General features: G+C 43.3%; 2 protein-coding genes across 5 annotated transcripts in view; one reads left to right on the forward strand and one right to left on the reverse strand.

Annotated features, from left to right (window-relative positions):
* Positions 1-14,618, forward strand: part of KDM1A (lysine demethylase 1A) — a 36,851-nt gene extending 22,233 nt beyond the window's left edge. For both annotated transcript variants that reach the window (XM_064731844.1, XM_064731845.1), the window contains 15 exons: positions 318-410; positions 1,096-1,202; positions 2,024-2,105; positions 3,285-3,379; positions 4,227-4,369; positions 4,794-4,884; positions 5,588-5,722; positions 6,732-6,805; positions 7,452-7,563; positions 7,941-8,073; positions 8,759-8,946; positions 9,271-9,385; positions 10,630-10,757; positions 11,690-11,836; positions 13,851-14,618. In XM_064731844.1, the coding sequence (XP_064587914.1) occupies positions 318-410; positions 1,096-1,202; positions 2,024-2,105; positions 3,285-3,379; positions 4,227-4,369; positions 4,794-4,884; positions 5,588-5,722; positions 6,732-6,805; positions 7,452-7,563; positions 7,941-8,073; positions 8,759-8,946; positions 9,271-9,385; positions 10,630-10,757; positions 11,690-11,836; positions 13,851-14,036 (1,829 nt within the window). In that variant the 3' untranslated portion in view covers positions 14,037-14,618. The remainder of the gene's footprint in view (positions 1-317; positions 411-1,095; positions 1,203-2,023; positions 2,106-3,284; positions 3,380-4,226; positions 4,370-4,793; positions 4,885-5,587; positions 5,723-6,731; positions 6,806-7,451; positions 7,564-7,940; positions 8,074-8,758; positions 8,947-9,270; positions 9,386-10,629; positions 10,758-11,689; positions 11,837-13,850) is intronic.
* A 678-nt stretch (positions 14,619-15,296) lies between these two features.
* The window catches only part of LUZP1 (leucine zipper protein 1), a 33,947-nt gene continuing 28,244 nt past the window's right edge, over positions 15,297-20,999 (reverse strand). For all 3 annotated transcript variants that reach the window (XM_064731841.1, XM_064731843.1, XM_064731842.1), the window contains exon 4: positions 15,297-19,538. In XM_064731841.1, coding sequence (XP_064587911.1) covers positions 19,503-19,538 — 36 coding nt within the window. In that variant the 3' untranslated portion in view covers positions 15,297-19,502. The remainder of the gene's footprint in view (positions 19,539-20,999) is intronic.

Genomic DNA, 20,999 nt, shown 5'->3' on the forward strand with positions numbered 1-20,999 from the left:
TAAGTATTGCCATAATACTGGCAAATCACATCACAGTGTCATGATGCTGGGATTTTGCAGTTTCAGAAAAGGTGTTATTCTGCACTAGATTAGAAGAAACACCTGATATCCTGCACAGCTTTTCAGGCAGGATTCAGAACTGAAGTACAGCATGGGTGTTGTTCAGGCCTCCTCAGGACGGTGAGTGGGTCAGTGGGGCAGCAGAGCTGTAGGACAGGATGTGTTTGGTGGGATTTGCCCAGTTTGCTGTGAATATTGCTCAGTATGGATGTGCTGCTGAACATAAGAATCATTTTGAACATTTCTCCATTTCTCAGGTGACACAGTGCTCGTTCACAGGGTTCACAGCTACCTGGAGCGCCATGGCCTGATCAACTTTGGCATCTACAAAAGAGTCAAACCCCTTCCAAGTAAGAGCCTTGAACATTGTTTCTAGTTCAAATTTTGTTTTATTGTTCCATGATTTCTTAGGACAGCTTTTTGAGTGTTCTTTTTTAGAATTGCAGTGCTAAGAAAATAAAAAAAGGCTGGAAGGCCATCTGGCTATTGATGTTAAAGTGTTTTATTTTGGCACAGAGAAGCCATGTATTTATGTAAATCACTTTGAGAGGAAAAATTGTTGGCAAATCTTCTGTAGATAATTCAGTGACTGTCACTTTTTAATGAGTTATCTTGGTTCTTCATTTGAATAACTAAAGTCAGAAACACAATATTGTGCTTAGATCTGTTACATGCTTATGTGATTCTAGAATTTTGCAAGTGAACTTCTCTGCCCTTTTTAAGGTTTATTCTTCTGGGGCAGAAAGAAATCAAACTATGATACTTTGTCCCCCATAATTAATATGAATTGCTTTCTTCTTCAGACAGTTGTCTGGAAGCATTTTTTCTCCTGTTGTTTTCCTTGTTCCAGATGTACTGCTAGTGTATTTTCCTTGTCCCTGTCTCAGCATGATATTCAGAATTCAGTTTTGTTTTTGTTAAAGAATTTATTCTCTCACCCATTAGAAAAAAGCTGCTTTTTGTTCTTGGTATCTCTTATAAGACTGTTTTCAATTTAATGCTGCACTACTGTAGCTGATTTCTCTGTTTCTTTAGCCAAGAAGACAGGGAAGGTGATCATTATTGGCTCTGGAGTCTCTGGGTTGGCAGCAGCTCGCCAGTTGCAGAGTTTTGGCATGGATGTCACAGTTCTGGAAGCCAGAGTATGAATTTCTGTGCTATTTTACTTTATTACAACTGAACCTGTTGATGACTGGAGCAGGGCTGTGTCCCTGCAGCGTGCTGGGGTCACTGTGGGCTGTTCCAGGCAGGCAGGATGGGTTGTGCTGCTGAACCTTTGCACAAGGAGCTGAGTGGATCTGGCCTTGCTGGGAGCTTCTGATGCTTTCTCACAGCTGGGCTGGATGGTCGGGTGCTGGTGTTGTGTGCTCACACCAGAAATAGCTTAAAACAACCTTCTTTCATGATTAGAAATTGATTTTTCATCAGAAAGCAGAATGCCAGACTAAAGGGAAGACTAAACAGAATTTCAGGAGTTTATTATTAAGGGTTTGTTAAACTGTGGGAGAGGGCAGGAAAAGTACTCTGTGTACTGACAGTCTACAAAGTTACAAATATATGAAAAATATATAAAAAGCTAAAAATCTTAAGCCAAAAAGGAGAGGAGGAAATCTAGTACATAACTAAATTTGTGCATGGACAGTGAAGAGATTGGCTTTGGAATCACAGTGGATCCTACTGTAGAAACAGTGAAATATGTCCAAATCAGATTAGGCATATTTTTATCTATTTCTTTCCTTTTTTCTTTCCTTCTCCTTTTTTAAATGCTACTTCTTAACTTAGGCAAATTAATTGTGCTAGAGTTCATGTGCAGATTTTTATGGAAAAGTGTACATTCTGTTTATTGAACCCTCAGTTAAGAGAATATTTGTGCCATGTTTTGTAGATGTTTCAGTGATTATATTTCAATGGATTTCTTACTGAGTGTAACTAACTGGAGGTTTAAATCTTGTGCTTTCCAAAGGACAGAGTAGGAGGAAGAGTTGCCACCTTTCGCAAAGGGAATTACGTGGCTGATCTGGGAGCAATGGTGGTGACAGGACTTGGTGAGTTTTTCAAAATCAAAAAGACAGGGGAGGAAAACAGGGGGCCAAGATGCTGTAAATGTGAAATCTTAATGCTATTTTCTTTCATGGCCAAAATAATTTGGTATTTTTAACTCTTTAAAGTGTGTGTTCTCATTCAGCCTTTTAGCAGTTAGTATTTTCATAAATAGCAAAGCTGTATGATGGGAGAGACCCTAAAGAGACAGAATGTTTTCTTTCCATTTACATGGGAAAACAAGGGAGGAGGGGAAATGGAGAGACATTCTAAAGAGAAAGCCTTTCTTCAGGGTTGAAACCCCAGAAGTACTTTCTCCATGTGATTTCAAAAATAGTTGTAAAAATAATGGCAAACAAACCACATTTCTACTTATTTGTTACTGTTTTATGGGATGGCATCAGTTATTGGCATGGTTACTCTGCTAAGGAGATGGGCAACTGTTTAATGTGGGATATCCTTCAGCAATGTAGTGAAATGATAAAATACTGTAAAACCTATAATAAACCCCTGTTCTTACTGACGGCCTAAATTTGGTGTCTGTCTCATGATCAGTCTTATTAAATTACATACAGAAACTGGTTCCAAAGAAATGAACTTGCACAGTCATGGAAAACCAGATTTCAGTTTGCCTATTGAAAGGCTGCAATATTTAATGTTTAATTCATAGAGTGATGGAATCTTAAGGGTTGGGAGGGACCTTTAAGATCATCTAGACCCAGTCACCCTTGCTTTTCAGGGACACCTTTCACTACACCAGGTTGCTCAGGGCCTTGAACACTGCCAGGTTGGGGCATCCACAACCTCCTTGAGCAGCCTCTTCCAGTATCTCAGCACCCTCACAGGAAAGCATTTCTTCCTAATAATCCAGCTGAAGTTTTCCCTCTTTCAGTTTGTACCCATTACCCCTTGTCATATCAATACTGCTTTTGTCAAGGAGTCCCTCCCTGGCTGCCCTGCAGGATCCCTGCAGGTCCTGGAAGTAGAAATGTGGTTTTTTTCCATGTCCTCATTGCAGGAATCCCTGTGAAGTGCAGACCTTTGGCAGGGTTACACCAGGTTGCTGGAATTCATACACTGGAATTGGTGTTTTAGTCTCTGAAATTGCTTTAACTGTGGAGTTTTTGTTTAATTGCAGACAGATTTTACAGGAGTCTCTGTTAACTGTGTAAAATCTTTTCCAGGAGGAAATCCCATGGCTGTGGTCAGCAAACAAGTAAATATGGAATTGGCAAAGATCAAACAAAAATGTCCACTTTATGAAGCAAATGGGCAAGCTGTAAGTCTGATAGTGTTTCCATGAACCTTTTAAACAGAAGTAATATCTCAATTCTGTTTGTTACCAGGCTGTTGGTCGAGCTTGAGATGGCTTCCAGAGAGAGGGAAAAAGGAAATATTGTGTCCCTCTTTTTAGGCATTTTAGTTATATTGTAACATACCTGCACCTATTCTTCTAAAACCTGCTCTTTCCACATGAGTTTTTACCTTTGCATTTCAGAGGTTTTGTGGAAGCCAAGTTCTCTCACCTTTGTTTAACCTGTGAGGGGTTTTACAGATGTGAGATTTGCTCTTTCCAGCCCTTGAGCTCTCTCTCACCATGTAATTTCCCCATGTATTTTCACACTGGCAGCACTCACTCTTTAACTGAGTGTCCTCAGTACAGTTAAATCCACCATTCCATGTGTGTCCTGCAGTGTTTCCACCATCATCCTAGACAAGCTGGATTGGTAGTTGTTACTCACAAGAACCATTCCAAAGATAAATTACTGTCTGTAGCTCACTGAGCTGTGCCAAGCCTCCGAAAGCCCTGTGATTGTGTGGAGCCATCAGAGTCTTTTGGCAGGCTTCTGTAGCTGTGATGAACACACCTTCCTTTCCAGTTTGGAAATCTTCTGAGCCCTTAAGGCAGTTTGGTTTTCTCCTGCCAGAGAAGTTTGTTGTCATTGTGGTTTGACAGCTCTTCTTGTGCCCATCCTGCCAAAGTGTGGCATTGTGTTGTACAGACCTTGGGGTCTGACCATTTCAGACAGTTGAGGGTATTAAATTATTTTTTTCCAAGGGCTGTTCTCAGCAGCTGCATTATTTATGAATGAGTTAAGAACAATTCTTGTTCTTTTGTCTCCTAGGTTCCCAAAGAGAAAGATGAAATGGTGGAGCAGGAATTTAATCGTCTGCTGGAAGCCACATCCTATCTCAGCCACCAGCTGGACTTTAATGTTCTCAATAATAAACCTGTCTCCCTAGGTCAGGCTCTGGAGGTTGTCATACAGTAAGTGACTTTTATTTTTACTAGACTTTCCTGTTTTGTGGATGAATTTCCAAGATACCTCAAACAATTGTGGTGCTCCTAGATGTAAGCATTTCCTCTTAATACTTGATGTCACAGATAAAGGAGCAAACCTCTCTTCTTAAAACTCCTGAAAATCATTGCTGGAGTGGCTCAGTGTGCTTGGTGTCCATACAGTGCACTCACACTGCTTGAAAGCTAATGACAATTATAATGGCCTTTAATAGCAGGTGTAGCTCTTATTTACAGAAACTTCCATTAATTTTCCAATTGCCACACAAGTATTTACTAAAATACCCCATTACATGACTTTATTGCATTCCACTAATTAGATTGTGATAATAAATTTTTCTCATTAACACAAAGATTTTATGTTGAGCTGACAATTGCTTCTCACCTTTTCCAGACTGCAGGAGAAGCATGTGAAGGATGAACAGATTGAGCACTGGAAAAAAATTGTGAAAACACAGGAGGAATTGAAAGATCTTCTTAATAAGGTCAGATGATGACATTTAGAACAAGATGATAAGCATTGTGTTCCTCAGAAAATGGCAAAATATACAAAAATGTTCAAAGAAAAATATCAGAAAATTGCTGTTAATGCTGTTCTTAAAATATATCTTTGCTTAAGACCTACAGAGAAGCCCTGTTAGGACAAAGGTGTCACTTTAGGTGCTTGGTTAGGCAGAAAACCATAAAACAATATGGGAAAGAAAGGAAGAGGACAGACAAATAAACAGTGATGTTTTATGGCTTCCTTTGGAGATGCTGGTACTGGCTGAGGCTTTTGGGGGCTGTTTAAAAATGTTCTCTCTCTTCACTACACATCTGGTTTGTAGTACAGAAACAGTGGTTTAGGACAACTTCCATTATTTCTGCTCATGGTAAATGATGTTTTTACTTTTCTATGTTTCTCAAATTAAAAATGCTTTTGGACTGCTCTCAAATTACTTGCACCATAGTAAGAAATGAATGATGTTGGGTTTCAGCCATGTTGTTTAGGGTTGGTGGTATTTACTGTGGCTTCTTGGAAGTAGAATTGCATTTACAAGTGATACCTGGCAAAACCAGGAAATCTCTTTGCTATAATGGCACAGTTTGAGGTGAATATCCAGTTTACACAGTAACTTGTTGATATCTGCCTTTTGTCATTTTTCCCTTCTATTTTCTTTCTTTTTTTTTCCTGCTCTATCTTAAAAGATGGTGAATTTAAAAGAGAAGATCAAAGAGCTTCACCAGCAGTACAAGGAGGCATCAGAAGTGAAGCCACCTCGGGATATCACAGCAGAGTTCCTTGTGAAGAGCAAGCACAGGGATCTGACTGCACTTTGCAAGGTGAAGGATCACACACATGCAGTGTGTCAGTGTTTTCTCAGGACTTCAGCAGCCAAAAATTAGCCAATTAGCCACATTTTTTTAATAAGAGTAGCCAATGTAAATGTTTCCACATCTCTCACTATGATCCAGTGCTTTCAAGAGAATGTGATTTACAAGAATTCTGGGTTCTAACACTGATCTGCTTTGAGTTCCTTTAGCTGGGGAATAATAAAGCTCAGTTTTAGGTGAATCTGCTGGCTCATATCAGCATGTAATGGTTTGAAGATGAATTTTTCTTAGATTTGGTCTTTAATACAGCTGGATTTCACAATAATAAATATATTATAATATATACCATGATATGATATGTTACGGTACAATATGGTATAATATAATAAAATAGGAGATGATAAAATATTATATAGTATAATAAAATAATATATAACATAATATTATATATTATGTACAATATAACATAATATTATATATATTATTATATATTATGTAATATAATAAAACACAATATAATAAAATATATAATATTATATATAATATATAACATACAATATAGTATATTATGTATTACATATAATATATATTATATATAATACATTATATATATACAATATACATTACATTATGCAATATATATTATATATAATACATTATATATTTTATATAATATATATATATATAAAGTATATAGTATAATACTATATAATGTAATGTAAATGTTATTATATAATAATAAAAAAATAATCCACAAATAAAAACTGCATTTGAAGAGAGATAAAACTAATCTTTTCTGCAATGTGACACAGAGCTTTGTGTATCCAAAGAGCAGAAAAGCAAAATATGCTGGATTAAATGTTGAAAAAAGTAACAAACTTGATTTAGCTTCCACTAAACCCATGAAGTGAATTTTCTAGTGATTTCTATTGAGACCAGGTCCAGTCTGATGCTGCATGATGTCTTCAGGCCCTTTTACATATAAACTGGTTTTAATGTTAGCTTTTAATCTTAATAGGAGTATGATGAATTGGCAGAAACACAAGGAAAGCTGGAAGAGAAATTACAAGAACTTGAAGCCAATCCACCAAGGTAAAGAGACAAACTAAAAGGTTAAATCCTTAGGAAAGCAGTTCTTTACTGCCTTTTCCCTGAATTTCAGAAATGCTGTGGTGTTATGGGAACTGAAGAGGTTACAGAGGCACAAACATGGAGTCTGAGTTCCCTCAGCTTTAGAACTCAATTTCCTCATTTTTAGAGATGACTCAAACAGAAAAGTTGATTTTGAGAGGGTGATTCTGTAGAAATCCTGGCAGTAATCAGTGCCTGATCCCAGAGGCATTTGAGGTTTTAAGTACCTGTCAGTAATGATAGCATGGAATTGTACTTATATTGCTGGAATATTATTATTCTGTGCAATTTTACTATGCTTTTATTGTTGTCCTTATGCATGCAACTCAAGCAATTATTTATGTAACCTTTTTTATTTCTGAAGTTTTTAGCTTCCCTTTGAGTATTTTACATGAATTCTGCTTTAAAAACCTGAATTTGCTGGGTTTTGATACTCAGCTTTCATGAGAGAGCTCTGGATGTTCAGAAGAGAGTCTGATTAATGCTTTTATTTCTGGGCTAAGGAGGGAGTCAGAAATGACTTGTGAAGAAATTTTCAGAAGCAATGCATTTACAATATCCTGTTCTAACAAGCTAAATGCCTTTGTGCTATATTTGTTTTTTCTAGTGATGTTTATTTGTCATCCAGAGACAGGCAAATACTTGACTGGCATTTTGCAAACCTAGAATTTGCTAATGCTACACCCCTGTCTACACTGTCACTGAAGCACTGGGACCAGGTGGGTAACAGTACTCAGCAATTCATAAAAACTTGAGCTATGTTTATTTAATTCTCATGAAAGTTTGTCAATATTAAGAGTTTCTAACTGCTAAGTATCTGCTTTTGTGCAGGTACTGAATTCTTATGTGGTTATTGTTTGATGATGAAATTCCAAACAGCTTTTTGTTAGTGCCAAAACAATCTCTAACAGTACTCTCTGCCTAAAGTTTCCATTCTTATTACTTGATAAATAATCAGAAATAATTTCACATTTGTTTGAATCCTTAAAAAAGATTTTGAAATATTTTTTGCCATTTTGTCGAGTTGATTATTTTCTATTGACTTGGAGGACTTCATTATGTGACTGCATGCTTTTTTTATGCCTCTTCCTTTTAGGATGATGACTTTGAATTCACAGGCAGCCACCTGACTGTGAGGAATGGATATTCCTGTGTGCCCGTGGCCTTGGCTGAAGGGTTGGACATCAAACTGAACACAGCAGTCCGGCAGGTTCGCTACACGGCCTCAGGTACCTGACCTGGGGGCATGGAAAGCAGATTTCTGTGCTTCTGGAAGCACCTGTGAGGATTGATATTGTAAAAGCCTTCCCATGGCATGTTTGGGGTTAGATAAACAGCCACATTTCTAATTAAAATTCTGTAAATAGTTGCTAGAGGTTTATTAATCTTGAATTATTTTTTTATTATTTCTGTGACTCATTTGACAAAGTCTTTTCCAGTTGTATTTACTGATTGTTCACATTTATTCTCTTATTTATTTCATTGACTGAAGCATTTGGAGTAAGAGGTCTGGGCCTGTTTAAGGACCTGGTATTAGAAGTATAAACGAATGTAATGGAAGGAATGTATCTGTTTGTTGTTCTTCAAAACATTGGGCTTGGGAAACTGTCAGCTGGGAGAGCAATGTAATGAGAGGAACACTCCCTTCTTGTTGATATATATAAATAATATTTACTGACCTGGATGAGCCTTTAGGCTTGTCCCAGTAAGGCCATTTTCAGATGCTGCCCTAATTGTGTTTGCTGCAATAGAGTTAAATGGCCAGTAACAACTTGCCTGCAAGTTTAGTGCTGTTATTGTAAAGCTGTCTCCATAAACAAAATACTTTCTGATGTGGTTATGGTAATTTATTTCATTTTTAATCCAATGCTCTTGCCTCATAGCCTATTAAAGTGTTTTTTCTCCCCTTTCCAGGCTGTGAAGTGATAGCTGTAAACACCAGATCCACCAGCCAGACCTTCATTTATAAGTGTGATGCTGTGCTGTGCACTCTGCCCCTGGGAGTGCTGAAGCAGCAGCCCCCAGCAGTTCAGTTTGTGCCGCCTCTTCCAGAGTGGAAAACCTCAGCAGTGCAGAGGATGGGCTTTGGCAACCTCAACAAGGTACAGGGTCCCTGGGGGCTGCAGCAGAGAGCCTGAAATGTGCCTGCTGGGGGAGAGCAAAATGCCTTTCCACAGCTGTTCTGATAGGGTCTGGTGGTGAAAACTGTCTGGGGCACTTGCAGAGTGATGGGAGTTGTTAACCAGAAAATGAGAGCACACTACCCTGTGGGGAGGCAGTTACAGGCAAACACCTCTATGTGTTGTGTATATTCACCACAATTCCCTTTCATGACCTGTCCAGTGATAAACATCAATTAGTGGAATTATCTTTATTTTTATTCCTTCCCTTCACTCCCCCTAACTGTTTTTACTCTTTCTTTCCAGGTTGTGCTGTGTTTTGACCGTGTTTTCTGGGATCCCAGTGTCAATTTGTTTGGCCATGTTGGGAGCACTACTGCCAGCAGAGGAGAACTTTTCCTCTTTTGGAACCTGTACAAAGGTAGCTGTGGTGCATGTCTGCTTTTGCCAGTGCCTTATTGTATAGTTTCAGATCTAGAAAAAACCACTTTAAAATGCTGTTAGTGTTCACATGTGGCTATGATAAGGAGATTGTATTTTTAGGAAGATAAATGGAAGCAGAGAGCAGCACTGACTGCAGACAGTTCCAGGCTGTACCTTTAAATTGCATTACTATCCCAGCAGGATCAGTAGTTTAGTAGTTTGCATTAGTTAATTAGTAGTTTGCATTAGTAATTTTGGTTATCTGTAGCTGGTGCTGCCACAACAGATTGTCAGGAGATCTCTGCAGTCATTGTACTGGTCTTGTTACAGCCATTGACCAGACTAAAAGCAAAGGTGTGTATAAGAGGATTATTAAATCAGTTATTTGTTTAGCAGGTGACCAGTGGGTTTTCTTCCATTCTGTCATAAGCAGGACAGGTTTCTCTGTTAACTGGAAAAAATTGGCTGTGCAAGGGAAGCATCTTTCTAGACTATTGAATTATTAAAATATTTGGTAAGATTTTACTGGAGAAATACAAGTAATGAGCTTTGGATAGCAAGGCTGTTCATGTGGCTTTTGGGGCTTTGTGTCTCTATTTTGTAGTTAGCAAGTGGGGTCGTGGTTTTGGTTTAGATGGAAAGATCATGTCATGTACAAATTAACTTCACATGCTGCATTCTCATCCTTCCTTCTCATGAAGAAGGCAGAGCAGGTAGAAATGAAACAGAAATGCAGTAAAACCTCGTGTTGAAGCACAAGTCAGATGGCTGAAATCAAAACAACAATTACAGTTAATGTGATTAGATTGTGAAACATTGAAACATCATTCCTGATGGTTTTATTTAGGTTTTTAATACATAAATTCTGTTGATAATTCTAAATAGTACCATGGCATATAAAAATTCATTTTCTTTTTGTTGTATTGAAAAATGGTGTAAAATTTAGGACTTCTTCTAGTAGTAATACTACTATTAGTAGTCTTAATTTTCTAATAGTACTAATAGTAGTAATACTATTTGTACTAATTCTAATAGTACTAATAGTAATACTACTAGCAGTAGTCCTAATTTTCTAATAGGATCATATATGGTGGAAAATTTAGGACTATTTCATTGGACTTGTTTAGTCTCCAACTTTCTGCCTTAACTGCAGATCCATTTCTATCCAAGTCCAACCTGTCTGATCAAAGTATTCAATTTCATTAATTCAGTTGTTCTTTTTTCTCTCCCACCTCCCTCCAGCACCCATTTTGTTGGCCTTGGTGGCAGGAGAAGCAGCAGGGATCATGGAGAACATCAGTGACGATGTCATTGTGGGTCGGTGCCTGGCCATCCTCAAAGGCATCTTTGGCAGCAGTGCTGTGCCCCAGGTCAGTAGGGGGAAGAGTGCATTGCCAGCCTGTGGGAAGTGGGAGAAGGAGCAGAGGAAACAGCACTATAAATGTCTGAGTTCCAGCTGAGGATCTACATGCAGCAGGGTCTTGTCCAGTTTTCGGCTGTTTGGATGGCCTGGAAAGGCCCGGGGTGGCCTTGGGGCAGCCGCGTATCAAAGGACGAGAAGAGGCTTCAGTTCTTCTTTCGGTCTCTGTGTTTATTAATTGTTTATCTAAAAGATTTTCTTTCGGCCCGACAGAGCTCTGCTCAGCAGCCAGCCATGAGCACACTGTGCTGCCCTCCGGACAGTCACCTATCTTTATACCCATTGTTACGTGTACAATATTTATCATTTTTCCCCAATCCTTTTTATTCTTATTGTCTGGTGCACTTTCAGTAATGACCAATCCCAAAGTGCCACCATCACCACAGAAGATGGAGGAGAAGAAGAAGAAGGACAGGACACGCCCCAATTCCTCCATCTTACTTCTCTAAACCCCCCTGTACATAAATCCTAAACCCTGTGTCTCACCCTCTAATTAACCAATCCCTTCACCATTCACCCCGGTGAAGTCCTCCTGTCCTCATACAGGTGTCGTCTCCCGTGTAGGATCAAAGTCCAGCCACCAGACACTTCTGGAACATTCCAGGACTCCCGAGCCCCCCAAGGGTGCTCTCGGTGGCTCGGCACCTCAGGACTGAGGTGCTGAGATCCCACAGGGTCTGGTAATGTTTTGGAAAGACTTAAGGAATTGCCATCAAAAATTCACCTTAATGTGTGTTATCATAGAATATAACCATGGAGTTCACCACCAACGTCAGCCCAAGGACTTTGTCCCTTATGTTGTTGCAATTTGCATTGTTTGTATTTGTCACAAAGTGCAGAATTTGCACGTTGCCAACAGCTGAAGCTCCTGTCTTGTCTCAGCCCAAGGAGACCGTGGTGTCCCGCTGGCGCGCTGACCCCTGGGCCCGGGGCTCCTACTCGTACGTGGCTGCAGGATCCTCTGGAAATGACTATGATTTGATGGCTCAGCCAATCACCCCAGGACCAGCCATTCCAGGTGCTCCACAGGTGAGACATTCTTTTTAGAAAAAGCTCAGAACAAAATGAATTAATTTTTTCATTCATTCTGTCATCACAGGTTTGGTGTCATTTGTTTGCTAAAAAAAAAGAGTATTTTATTCAGAAAGCCAGTTTGGTTATGTCTGAACAGAGTATTTAATATTACACCTGTGTTTTGTACTCCATATTTTTATTGTCCATTACCATATTTAGGTGAGTTGTAGTGATTTGAAAGAGGGTAAAGGCCAGAGTGAGAAGAACAGGTATCAAAAGGTCTCTTCCAAATGAGGGGGCCAACACAGGGAAGGCAGGGTCATCTCCAGATCATGTTGAGAGAATTAAGTTTGAAAGCACTGCCAGGAAAGGCTGTGTGGCTTTGGCTTTATTTGAGTTCTTGTTTTAATGATACAAGTCATTAATATGCACAGCTATGATTAAAATTATTCTCTGCAGAATGTAATAATGAACATTTATTTTTCTCACACTTCTTACAATTCTGTGGGTAGTTGTTTAAGGTCTCAGTTGAAAGAGAAACTGCTGATTTAAATGAGTTGTTGAAGTTTTTGTTTGCTTACTGTGTGTCATGGTTTGATGCTGGCACAGTGCCCCCATGAACATTCATTCTCCCTTGTGTCTGCTGGGAGATGTGACCAGGAATAGAGCAAAGCAGGCTCCAGTTTAGGAATAAAGAGTTAATATAAGAACTAGAGTTAATATTCCAGGATTAGATTGCTCAATGTATTATATGAACATTGATTTTTCTCCCACTTCTTATGATTCTGTGAGCAGTTGTTGAAGGTCTCAGTTTAAAAAGAAACTGCTGGTTTAAATGAAGTTTTGGAGTTTGTATTGGCTTACTGTCATGGTTTGACGTTGGCACAATGCCAGTGCTCCGTGAAAATACATTCTCCCTAGTGTCTACTGTGAGATGATAAGTAGCATTATTAAATGAGTTATTTGTTTAGCAGGTGACCAGTGGGTTTTCTTCCATTCTGTCATAAGCAGGACAGGTTTCTCTGTTAACTGGAAAAAATTGCTGTGCCAGGGAAGCACTTCTAACCTTTCTAGGCTAGAAGTGACCAGAAATAGCAGGCTCCAGCTGAGGAATAAAGGAAAGAGCTAGAGTTCATATTCCAGGATTAGAAAGAATTCTTCCTAAACACCTTTGGCTGTAGAGTTACAGTTACAAACACTGTTTATCGAATAGAGCTTTATTTTCTTGGTAATTTGTAATAGGTTCAATATGGCCTATCCTGTATGCACCACCTTCACCCTAACAGAGATTGTGCTGTGATGTGACCAGAAGTAGCAGGCTCCAGTTTAAGAATAAAGAGAACTAGAGTCCATGTCCAAGATTAGAAAGAATTCTTCCTAAACAGCTTTGGCTGTAGAGTTACATTTACAAACACGGTTTATTGAGTAGCCCTTTATTTTCTTGGTAATTTGTAATAGGTTCAATATTGCCCATCCTGTATGCACCACCTTCACCCTAACAGAGATTGTGCTGAGATGTGACCAGAAATAGAGCAAAGCAGGCTCCAGCTTAGGGATAAAAGAAAGAGCTAGAGTTCATATTCCAGGATTAGAAAGAATTCTTCCTAAACACCTTTGGCTGTAGAGTTACATTTACAAACACGGTTTATTGAGTAGCCCTTTATTTTCTTGGTAATTTGTAATAGGTTCAATATGGCCTATCCTGTATGCACCACCTTCACCCTAACAGAGATTGTGCTGTGAAGTGACCAGAAATAGAGCAAAGCAGGCTCCAGCTTAGGGATAAAGAGAAGAACTAGAGTCCATGTCCAAGATTAGGAAGTATTCTTTGTAAACACCTTGGGTTGTAGAGTTCCAGTTACAAACACTGTTTATCGAGTAGCCCTTTATTTTCTTGGTAATTTGTAATAGGTTCAATATTGCCTATCCTGTATGCACCACCTTCACCCTAACAGAGATTTGCTGTGATTATAGAGCCTTTACCACCTTTCAGTGCATTTGCTGACCGAGCCCTGCTGTTTTCCCCCAGCCCATCCCTCGGCTGTTCTTCGCGGGCGAGCACACCATCCGCAACTACCCGGCCACGGTGCACGGCGCGCTGCTGAGCGGGCTGCGCGAGGCCGGCCGCATCGCCGACCAGTTCCTGGGGGCCATGTACACCCTGCCCCGGCAGCCCACGCCCGGGGTGCCCCCCCAGCAGGCTGCCAGCATGTGAGGGAGCTCTGCAGGAGGACAAGAGCACCTGCAGTGGACCCTGGCGTGGTTTGTGGCGGTGTCTGCTGAGAGGAGCCCGAGCCGCTGCACGAGCCGTGTCTGAGGATGGCCTTACAGAAGCTTTGGCTTGGCAGCCTTTTAGAGCTGCTTGAAACTGAATCCTTTACTGCAAAGCTTCACTCTGCAGATACTTCTTGGAAGACAAAAATAGCTGGAGAAATTTTTAAGGTGTTTGGGGGTTTTTTCTACCTATGTGTGTATTTACAGTTTGGTACTTGCACAAGGGCCTCTAGAAGCTGGTTGCTACGAATACTAGCTTAGTGTAGAATGTATGTAAATTTCTTTGTGGTTTTTTTATGGCTTTGTTTTGAAGAGTAATATTTTTGACCAATTCAATTCCTGTCTGGCATTCAAGAATTTGGGGCAACTCTTTGCCTACTGGTAGCAAATCACACTTCTCCAAAATGGTCCATTGGCTGCTACACCACCTGCATTCTGCTGTAGAGTAACCTGGTATCACTGAGTATGCTAAGCATACTGATTTATTAAATACTTCCAACAAAAGAAAAGGTGCTGAACTGTGTTCCAGTGTCCTGAGGTGAACTCTGTGTGTAGCACAGCCTGCTGCAGTACATGGAACCACTGAATGGCTCCTGGTGTGTTAAACATCCCAAAGGAGGTGGAAACGATCATCCCAGGGCAGGTAACGTTACCAGGGACCAGGAGAACAGGCAATGCTAGCTGGGGTGAGAGGAACAATGGGACATCCCCAGCCTGGAAATCCCTGCTTTGGGGCTGCTCTCTGATGTAGGGACATTGGTGTAATGCCTTGGTTGTATCTTTGTGCCTGGTACAGAAACAGTCTGGCTGTGAGCCCCTGCCTCACCTGCAGCAGCTCTGGGGCTGCTCTCTGTGACAGCAGGCTCGTGGCAAACACCCACTGCTCCTGGAGCCCCTCACACAGCACAGGCCATTCCCAGCAGTGCCATGTCCAGCTCAGGGAGCCTCAGTGGAGAATGGCTGTGTGCAACTGTGTGTGCACCAGCCCTGCCTCAGATGCATCCTGGAATGGGCATCTGAGATCTGAGATCTGCTTCTACCAAGGCACAAAAAGAAATGCAAGGTGCTCAGCTCCAGCACTGAACCACCCTGCAGCACACACAGACAGACAGACAGACACACAACACACACTCTGCTGCCTCAGTGCCTCTCCCAGGGGCAGCAGCAATGGGCACTGCTGCAAACACCACATCACACGGTGTAAAAAGAGAAGAGTGTTTATTGGTTATATACTGTAGCACTGACAGTGACTGAGTCAGGAGAGACATGCAGATAAGAGTGTGTTTACATTTGGCATGCAGACTAAGAGCACCATCTGTATCCACTGCATGGGCAGCCTGGGGAGGAAAGTGCTGGCTTTCCTCTTCTCAGCATGCTGAGACAGGGCAAGTTCTAAGGGTGGAACACTGCTCATAGCTCTATTGGACACAAAGTTTGTTTTAGGGGAGAAGGCAATACTGCAACCCTGGAAAATCTGCTTAACTCGGATGAACCTGTGATTATGAAAAGATTGCTTGCATTATTTGTCTTCTAACTAAGCTGCCCCACCCAAATATATGTTCACAAATACAAAAAAATAGATTTATTCTCTTAAAAATACATTCCATGCAGCCTGGAGTGCTGCTTCCCCAAAGCAGGAGCCGGCACTGCAGCCCAGGGGGATCCTGATCATGGGGGCAGCTGCTGACAATGGCTTCGTGTTGTGTGCACAGCTCAGCCTGGGGCTGGCCTGGAGCAGTGCCCTGATTGCTTCAGCCGTGTGCAAGGGTGGCAGGGATGAGGTCTGCTAGGTTAGAGTGACACCAGTGTGACTATTGCTTCAACCTGCAGCTGGGTGTTGTTGTGTGAGTGTCTCTTGGAGCAGCAAGGCACCTGGCTCTGCCCTGTGCTTCCTGCCCCTCTCCCTTGCTGGGGCCTGGCAGGGGCTGCCCTGCACAGCAGCAGGGCCGGGCTGAACCCAGAGCCTCCAGGAGCTGCAGAGGCGTTGAGACGTGAGGGAAGCATTCCAGGAAGCAGCCCATGAGCTGCTGGGCCCTCAGACTGGAGCCAGCCCTTGTGGGGACAGCCCTGGCTCTCCAGAGGGAGCAGCAGCTGAGGTTCCTTGGGAGCAGCAAGCACTGACACACTTCCTCTGTACAGCAAATACATTTACAACTTTGGAATTACCCGAGGGCTCGATGCCTGGCCTTGTGCATCATCGAGCCTACTGGAAAGCAGGTTATATTTATATGCTAAAATTACAAATACTTCTTCAGTGATGGCAATATTTACACATATACTCTATTTTACAGCTGTTCAAAAAAAAGTGTGCAATTCGAGTCAACACATTGTGTTTCCTGAAGTCATTGCTATAAGATTAATAATACAATCAGCTCCTATTGCACTCATTGACTAGAGGGCATGGCCCCTTTCCATACTAGGTAGGGTTTTCTTTCTCAGATTTCATCTCAGCTGTGGTAAAAACAACCAGTGTGCAGTTACCAAGTGACATCTGTGTCCAGTATTTACAAGCAGTGAAACTGAGTCTAGAGCAGGAGTTCAAGGTATCTGCTGTAAAATATTGAACAAATATCTGAGGCAGCTGGAGAAAGGAGAGACATCATCTGTGAGGAGCACCTGAAGACAGTGGCAGCAGCTCTGTGTTGCTGGGGCAATAGCTGGGGCTAAAGCCCTCCCATTGTCCTGGCTGGCAGAAGGAGAAAACCCAACAGCCATTGCTGCTGGTGGTTCTTCCCTTGCACTTCAGACTCGGGGTTGTGTTCTGGGGTGAGCAGAAAAGCTGATGGGTAAGGCAGCTCTGTGGGCAGGCTCAGGGAAGCTGATTTCACCCCTGTGTTGACTCACAGGGATGCAGAGATTTCCTCACCACAGCTGAAACCACTTCCCTTGGGAGGCTCTTTGTGCTGAGCCACATCCACGCCAACAAGGTGAGGAAGAGGAGGAGGAGGAAGCTGCTGGATGTGCAGGGACGTCCTGTGGTGTGTGAGGCCATGTCCTGCAGCAGGATGGGGCTGGGACTGTGAGGGGAGGCTTCAGTCACTGCCCAGAGTGATCCTTGTCCTCAGTCTGTCCGTGCTGTCCAGCAGTCTGTCCAGGCTGCAGCTGTGCCCAGCAGTGCCCCAGGGCAGGGGAGCTCCACACCCTGCAGGCTCTCCCAGAGCCACCGTGGCCGGTCCAGGTGGCAGCAGGAGAGCTGCTCCCAGCAGAGAGGGATCCCTGGGACCCCTGGAGAGGCAGGGACAGGCCAAGCTGCCTCCCAGGCAGGTACAGAGGGAGGCAGCTGAGGCAGCAGGTTTGGTTTGGAGGGCACAGAAGGGGCAGAGTCAGGGGCAGCAGCAGAGCAGAGCTGGGCACTGCTGGGCACACAGGGTGAGGGAAGCTGCTGCTGCTGCTGCTGCTCAGACAATGCAGCTGGCTGTGGGTGGTGAGCCTGGCACACAGTGAGTGCTGGGCAGGGCAGGGTGCTCAGGAAGGATGCACAGCACTGATACATCCACTGCTTTCAGATTGCACAATCCATAAGGATTTCCAATCCTTCCTGATAAACAGGGCAGGGGGAGGCAGTAAGAAATCTGAATTTAGCTTCAGAATTTCACTTTCTTTCATTTTAAGTTTCACTTTAAATTTTTTTCCCATTATTTCATTCTACTAGCACTACCATGTCAATGGTAAGAGAGAGCAGTTGATACAATTTATTTTAATATAATTTAAAGATTATTAGAGCTGCCACTCAGTACTAATTTAAAAGCATCTTTTTTGTCTTGTTATGCAAGTTGACACATATGCCATGATATGTAAAAGAATAAAATGGGGGGTTAAAAATATACACTTGGGAAAACATCTTTAAAATTCCAAAAAGAAACTAATTTTTTTTTCAAAAATAATTTTTCCCTTCCTCCAAACAATCTTTATAAAAAAATAATCATGTCACTAAAACACATCCCTTTTACAGAAATGTTTTCATAGATATTTTGCAACCAGCTCTATTGGTTTTTTTCTTTTTTTTTTTTTCTGATTAATTTTCTTCTCAGAATTAAGATGTGCATTTCCCAGGCCAGGAGCTGCAGCACAGGGAGGTGCAGTGCAGGCAGTCTGGTCCCTGCTCCTGCACAATGTGGGGTGCAGCTCAGGGAAGCTGTTGGGGTGCAGCTCTGCCCACAGCAGCTCTGGGACAGATCAAGGACCTTTTCTGGCTGAGATTCTCCCTGTCCTGCTGCAGGGAGGGACAGGACAGGCAGCACTGGGGTGTTTGTGTGGGGGCCAGCCCAGCAGCTGGGGTGGGATGGGATGGGATGGGATGGGAAGGAAAGGAAGGACAGTCAGGGCCCTGCTGTGAGAGCCAGGGACAATCACCCTGCTCAGGACAAGCTGCTGGTGCCCTGAGCAGCCCTGCAGCTGTGGGGACGTGTCTGCCCCACAGTGACAGAGGCTGCACTGGTGGGGACACAGCTCTGTGTGTGAGCACTCTCTGAGCATACCTGGCATGGCAGACAGGGGTGAGGCACAGACCAAAGCCACCACAGATCAGCTCAGGGTCCAATCCAGCTGTCTCCATCCTGCTGTGGGAAGGAACAAGGACATTGTGCTTGTCTGTGAGGAAAAGCACTTGTTTCTTTTTCTCATAGGGCTCAACTGCCTTGCACCAGCACAGAGCTGTTGCCTGCAGAGTGTAACACAAAGCTCCAGATAAATGGCACCTGGTCCCAGGAGGAGGAGGTGTCACTGCTGTGTTGCTCTGGCTCACTGGAGGATTTCTTGGTGCAGATCTCACCTGGTGATGAGTAGATCATGCAAAGCTTGTTGCAGAGACTGACAGTGATAGGGAACCAACTCCTTCTAAACATTTTCTGCTCTCCTTCCCTCTCAATTTGTAAAGTAACCAGTGGGGAACAGTCTCCTCTTGCCCAAGGGTGCTGGAAACACAGGTGCTGAGGTGACCACTGCCCCAGCCAGCAAGGAAAATGCAAACTCCATATGAGCTGAAAGCCTTCAGTTGTGGTGGACAGCTTCATGGGCTGGTGGATGCAATCACAGGGACACTGCTGGGATCTTGTGTGAACGCAAGTGAACAAAAAGTTCTCTCTTGTGCAAGGAGTACCATTGTTCAGAGAGGCTAGGTAGTCAGACTTTCCATATGGAGACAGAGCTATCATCCTACAGGGAAGATAAGGATTGCAGGTACAGAGATGAGAAGTGGGAGTCCCCTGAGCAAAGTCTCTGCAGCTGCCTCTTCAGCAATGAAGAAAAAGAATTCACTGGTAAAGCTCTTGTACCTTCAAATCTCATTACAAAACTGGTTCCAGGCTGCTTGAAGCCTCTGGAGAGGTTACAAACAGGTGGTGATGCCTCTGAGCTTGGTACTGTCCTGCCTCTTGCTTCACCATGGGCACTGAGAGGGGAGCACAGCTCATCTCCGCAATGTCCGGCCGGCGCGGGCAGGGCCCTGCAACAGAGAAACCCAGAGCTCAGAGAGAAACCCAGAGCTACAGAGAAACCCAGAGCTCACAGAGAAACCCAGAGCTCAGAGACAAACCCAGAGCTCACAGAGAAACCCAGAGCTACAGAGAAACCCAGAGCTACAGAGAAACCCAGAGCTCAGAGAGAAACCCAGAGCTCACAGAGAAACCCTGAGCTCACACACAAACCCAGAGCTCACACACAAACCCAGAGCTACAGAGAAACCCAGAGCTCACAGAGAAACCCAGAGCTACAGAGAAACCCTGAACTCACAGAGAAACCCAGAGCTCACACACAAACCCAGAGCTACAGAGAAACCCAGAGCTCACAGAGAAACCCAGAGCTCACAAACCCAGAGCTCACAGAGAAACCCAGAGCTCACACACAAACCCACAGCTCACAGAGAAACCCAGAGCTACAGAGAAACCCAGAGCTCACAGAGAAACCCAGAGCTCACAAACCACAGCTCACAGAGAAACCCAGAGCTCACAGAGAAACCCAGAGCTCACAAACCCAGAGCTCACAAACCCAGAGCTACAGAGAGACCCAGAGCTACAGAGAAACCCAGAGCTACAGAGAAACCCAGAGCTACAGAGAAACCCAGAGCTCACAGAGAAACCCTGAGCTCACACACAAACCCAGAGCTCACAGAGAAACCCAGAGCTCACAAACCCAGAGCTCACAGAGAAACCCAGAGCTCACAGAGAAACCCAGAGCTCACACACAAACCCAGAGCTCACAGACAAACCCAGAGCTACAGAGAAACCCAGAGCTCACAGAGAAACCCAGAGCTCAGAGAGAAACCCAGAGCTACAGAGAAACCCTGAACTCACAGAGAAACCCAGAGCTCACACAGAAACCCAGAGCTACAGAGAAACCCAGAGCTCACAGAGAAACCCAGAGCTCAGAGACAAACCCACAGCTCACAGAGAAACCCAGAGCTACAGAGAAACCCAGAGCTCAGAGAGAAACCCAGAGCTCACACACAAACCCAGAGCTACAGAGAAACCCAGAGCTACAGAGAAACCCAGAGCTCACAGAGAAACCCAGAGCTCAGAGAGAAACCCAGAGCTACAGAGAAACCCAGAGCTCACAGACAAACCCAGAGCTCACACACAAACCCACAGCTCACACACAAACCCAGAGCTCACACACAAACCCAGAGCTCACAGAGAAACCCAGAGCTCACACACAGACCCACAGCTCACACACAAACCCACAGCTCACACACAAACCCACAGCTCACACACAAACCCAGAGCTCACACACAAACCCACAGCTCACACACAGACCCACAGCTCACACACAGACCCACAGCTCACAGACTGCCCCCAGCTGCCCTGGGCATCCCTGCTCTGCACACAAGATTGCCAATGCCCTTGGCAACCATCCCAAATCCCACAGGAGCACAGTCCTTTAGGTGGCACAGCAGCAAACACTCCAGTAG

The sequence above is a fragment of the Zonotrichia leucophrys genome, chromosome 23 (assembly GCF_028769735.1).
Source record: "Zonotrichia leucophrys gambelii isolate GWCS_2022_RI chromosome 23, RI_Zleu_2.0, whole genome shotgun sequence".
Taxonomy (NCBI): domain Eukaryota; kingdom Metazoa; phylum Chordata; class Aves; order Passeriformes; family Passerellidae; genus Zonotrichia; species Zonotrichia leucophrys.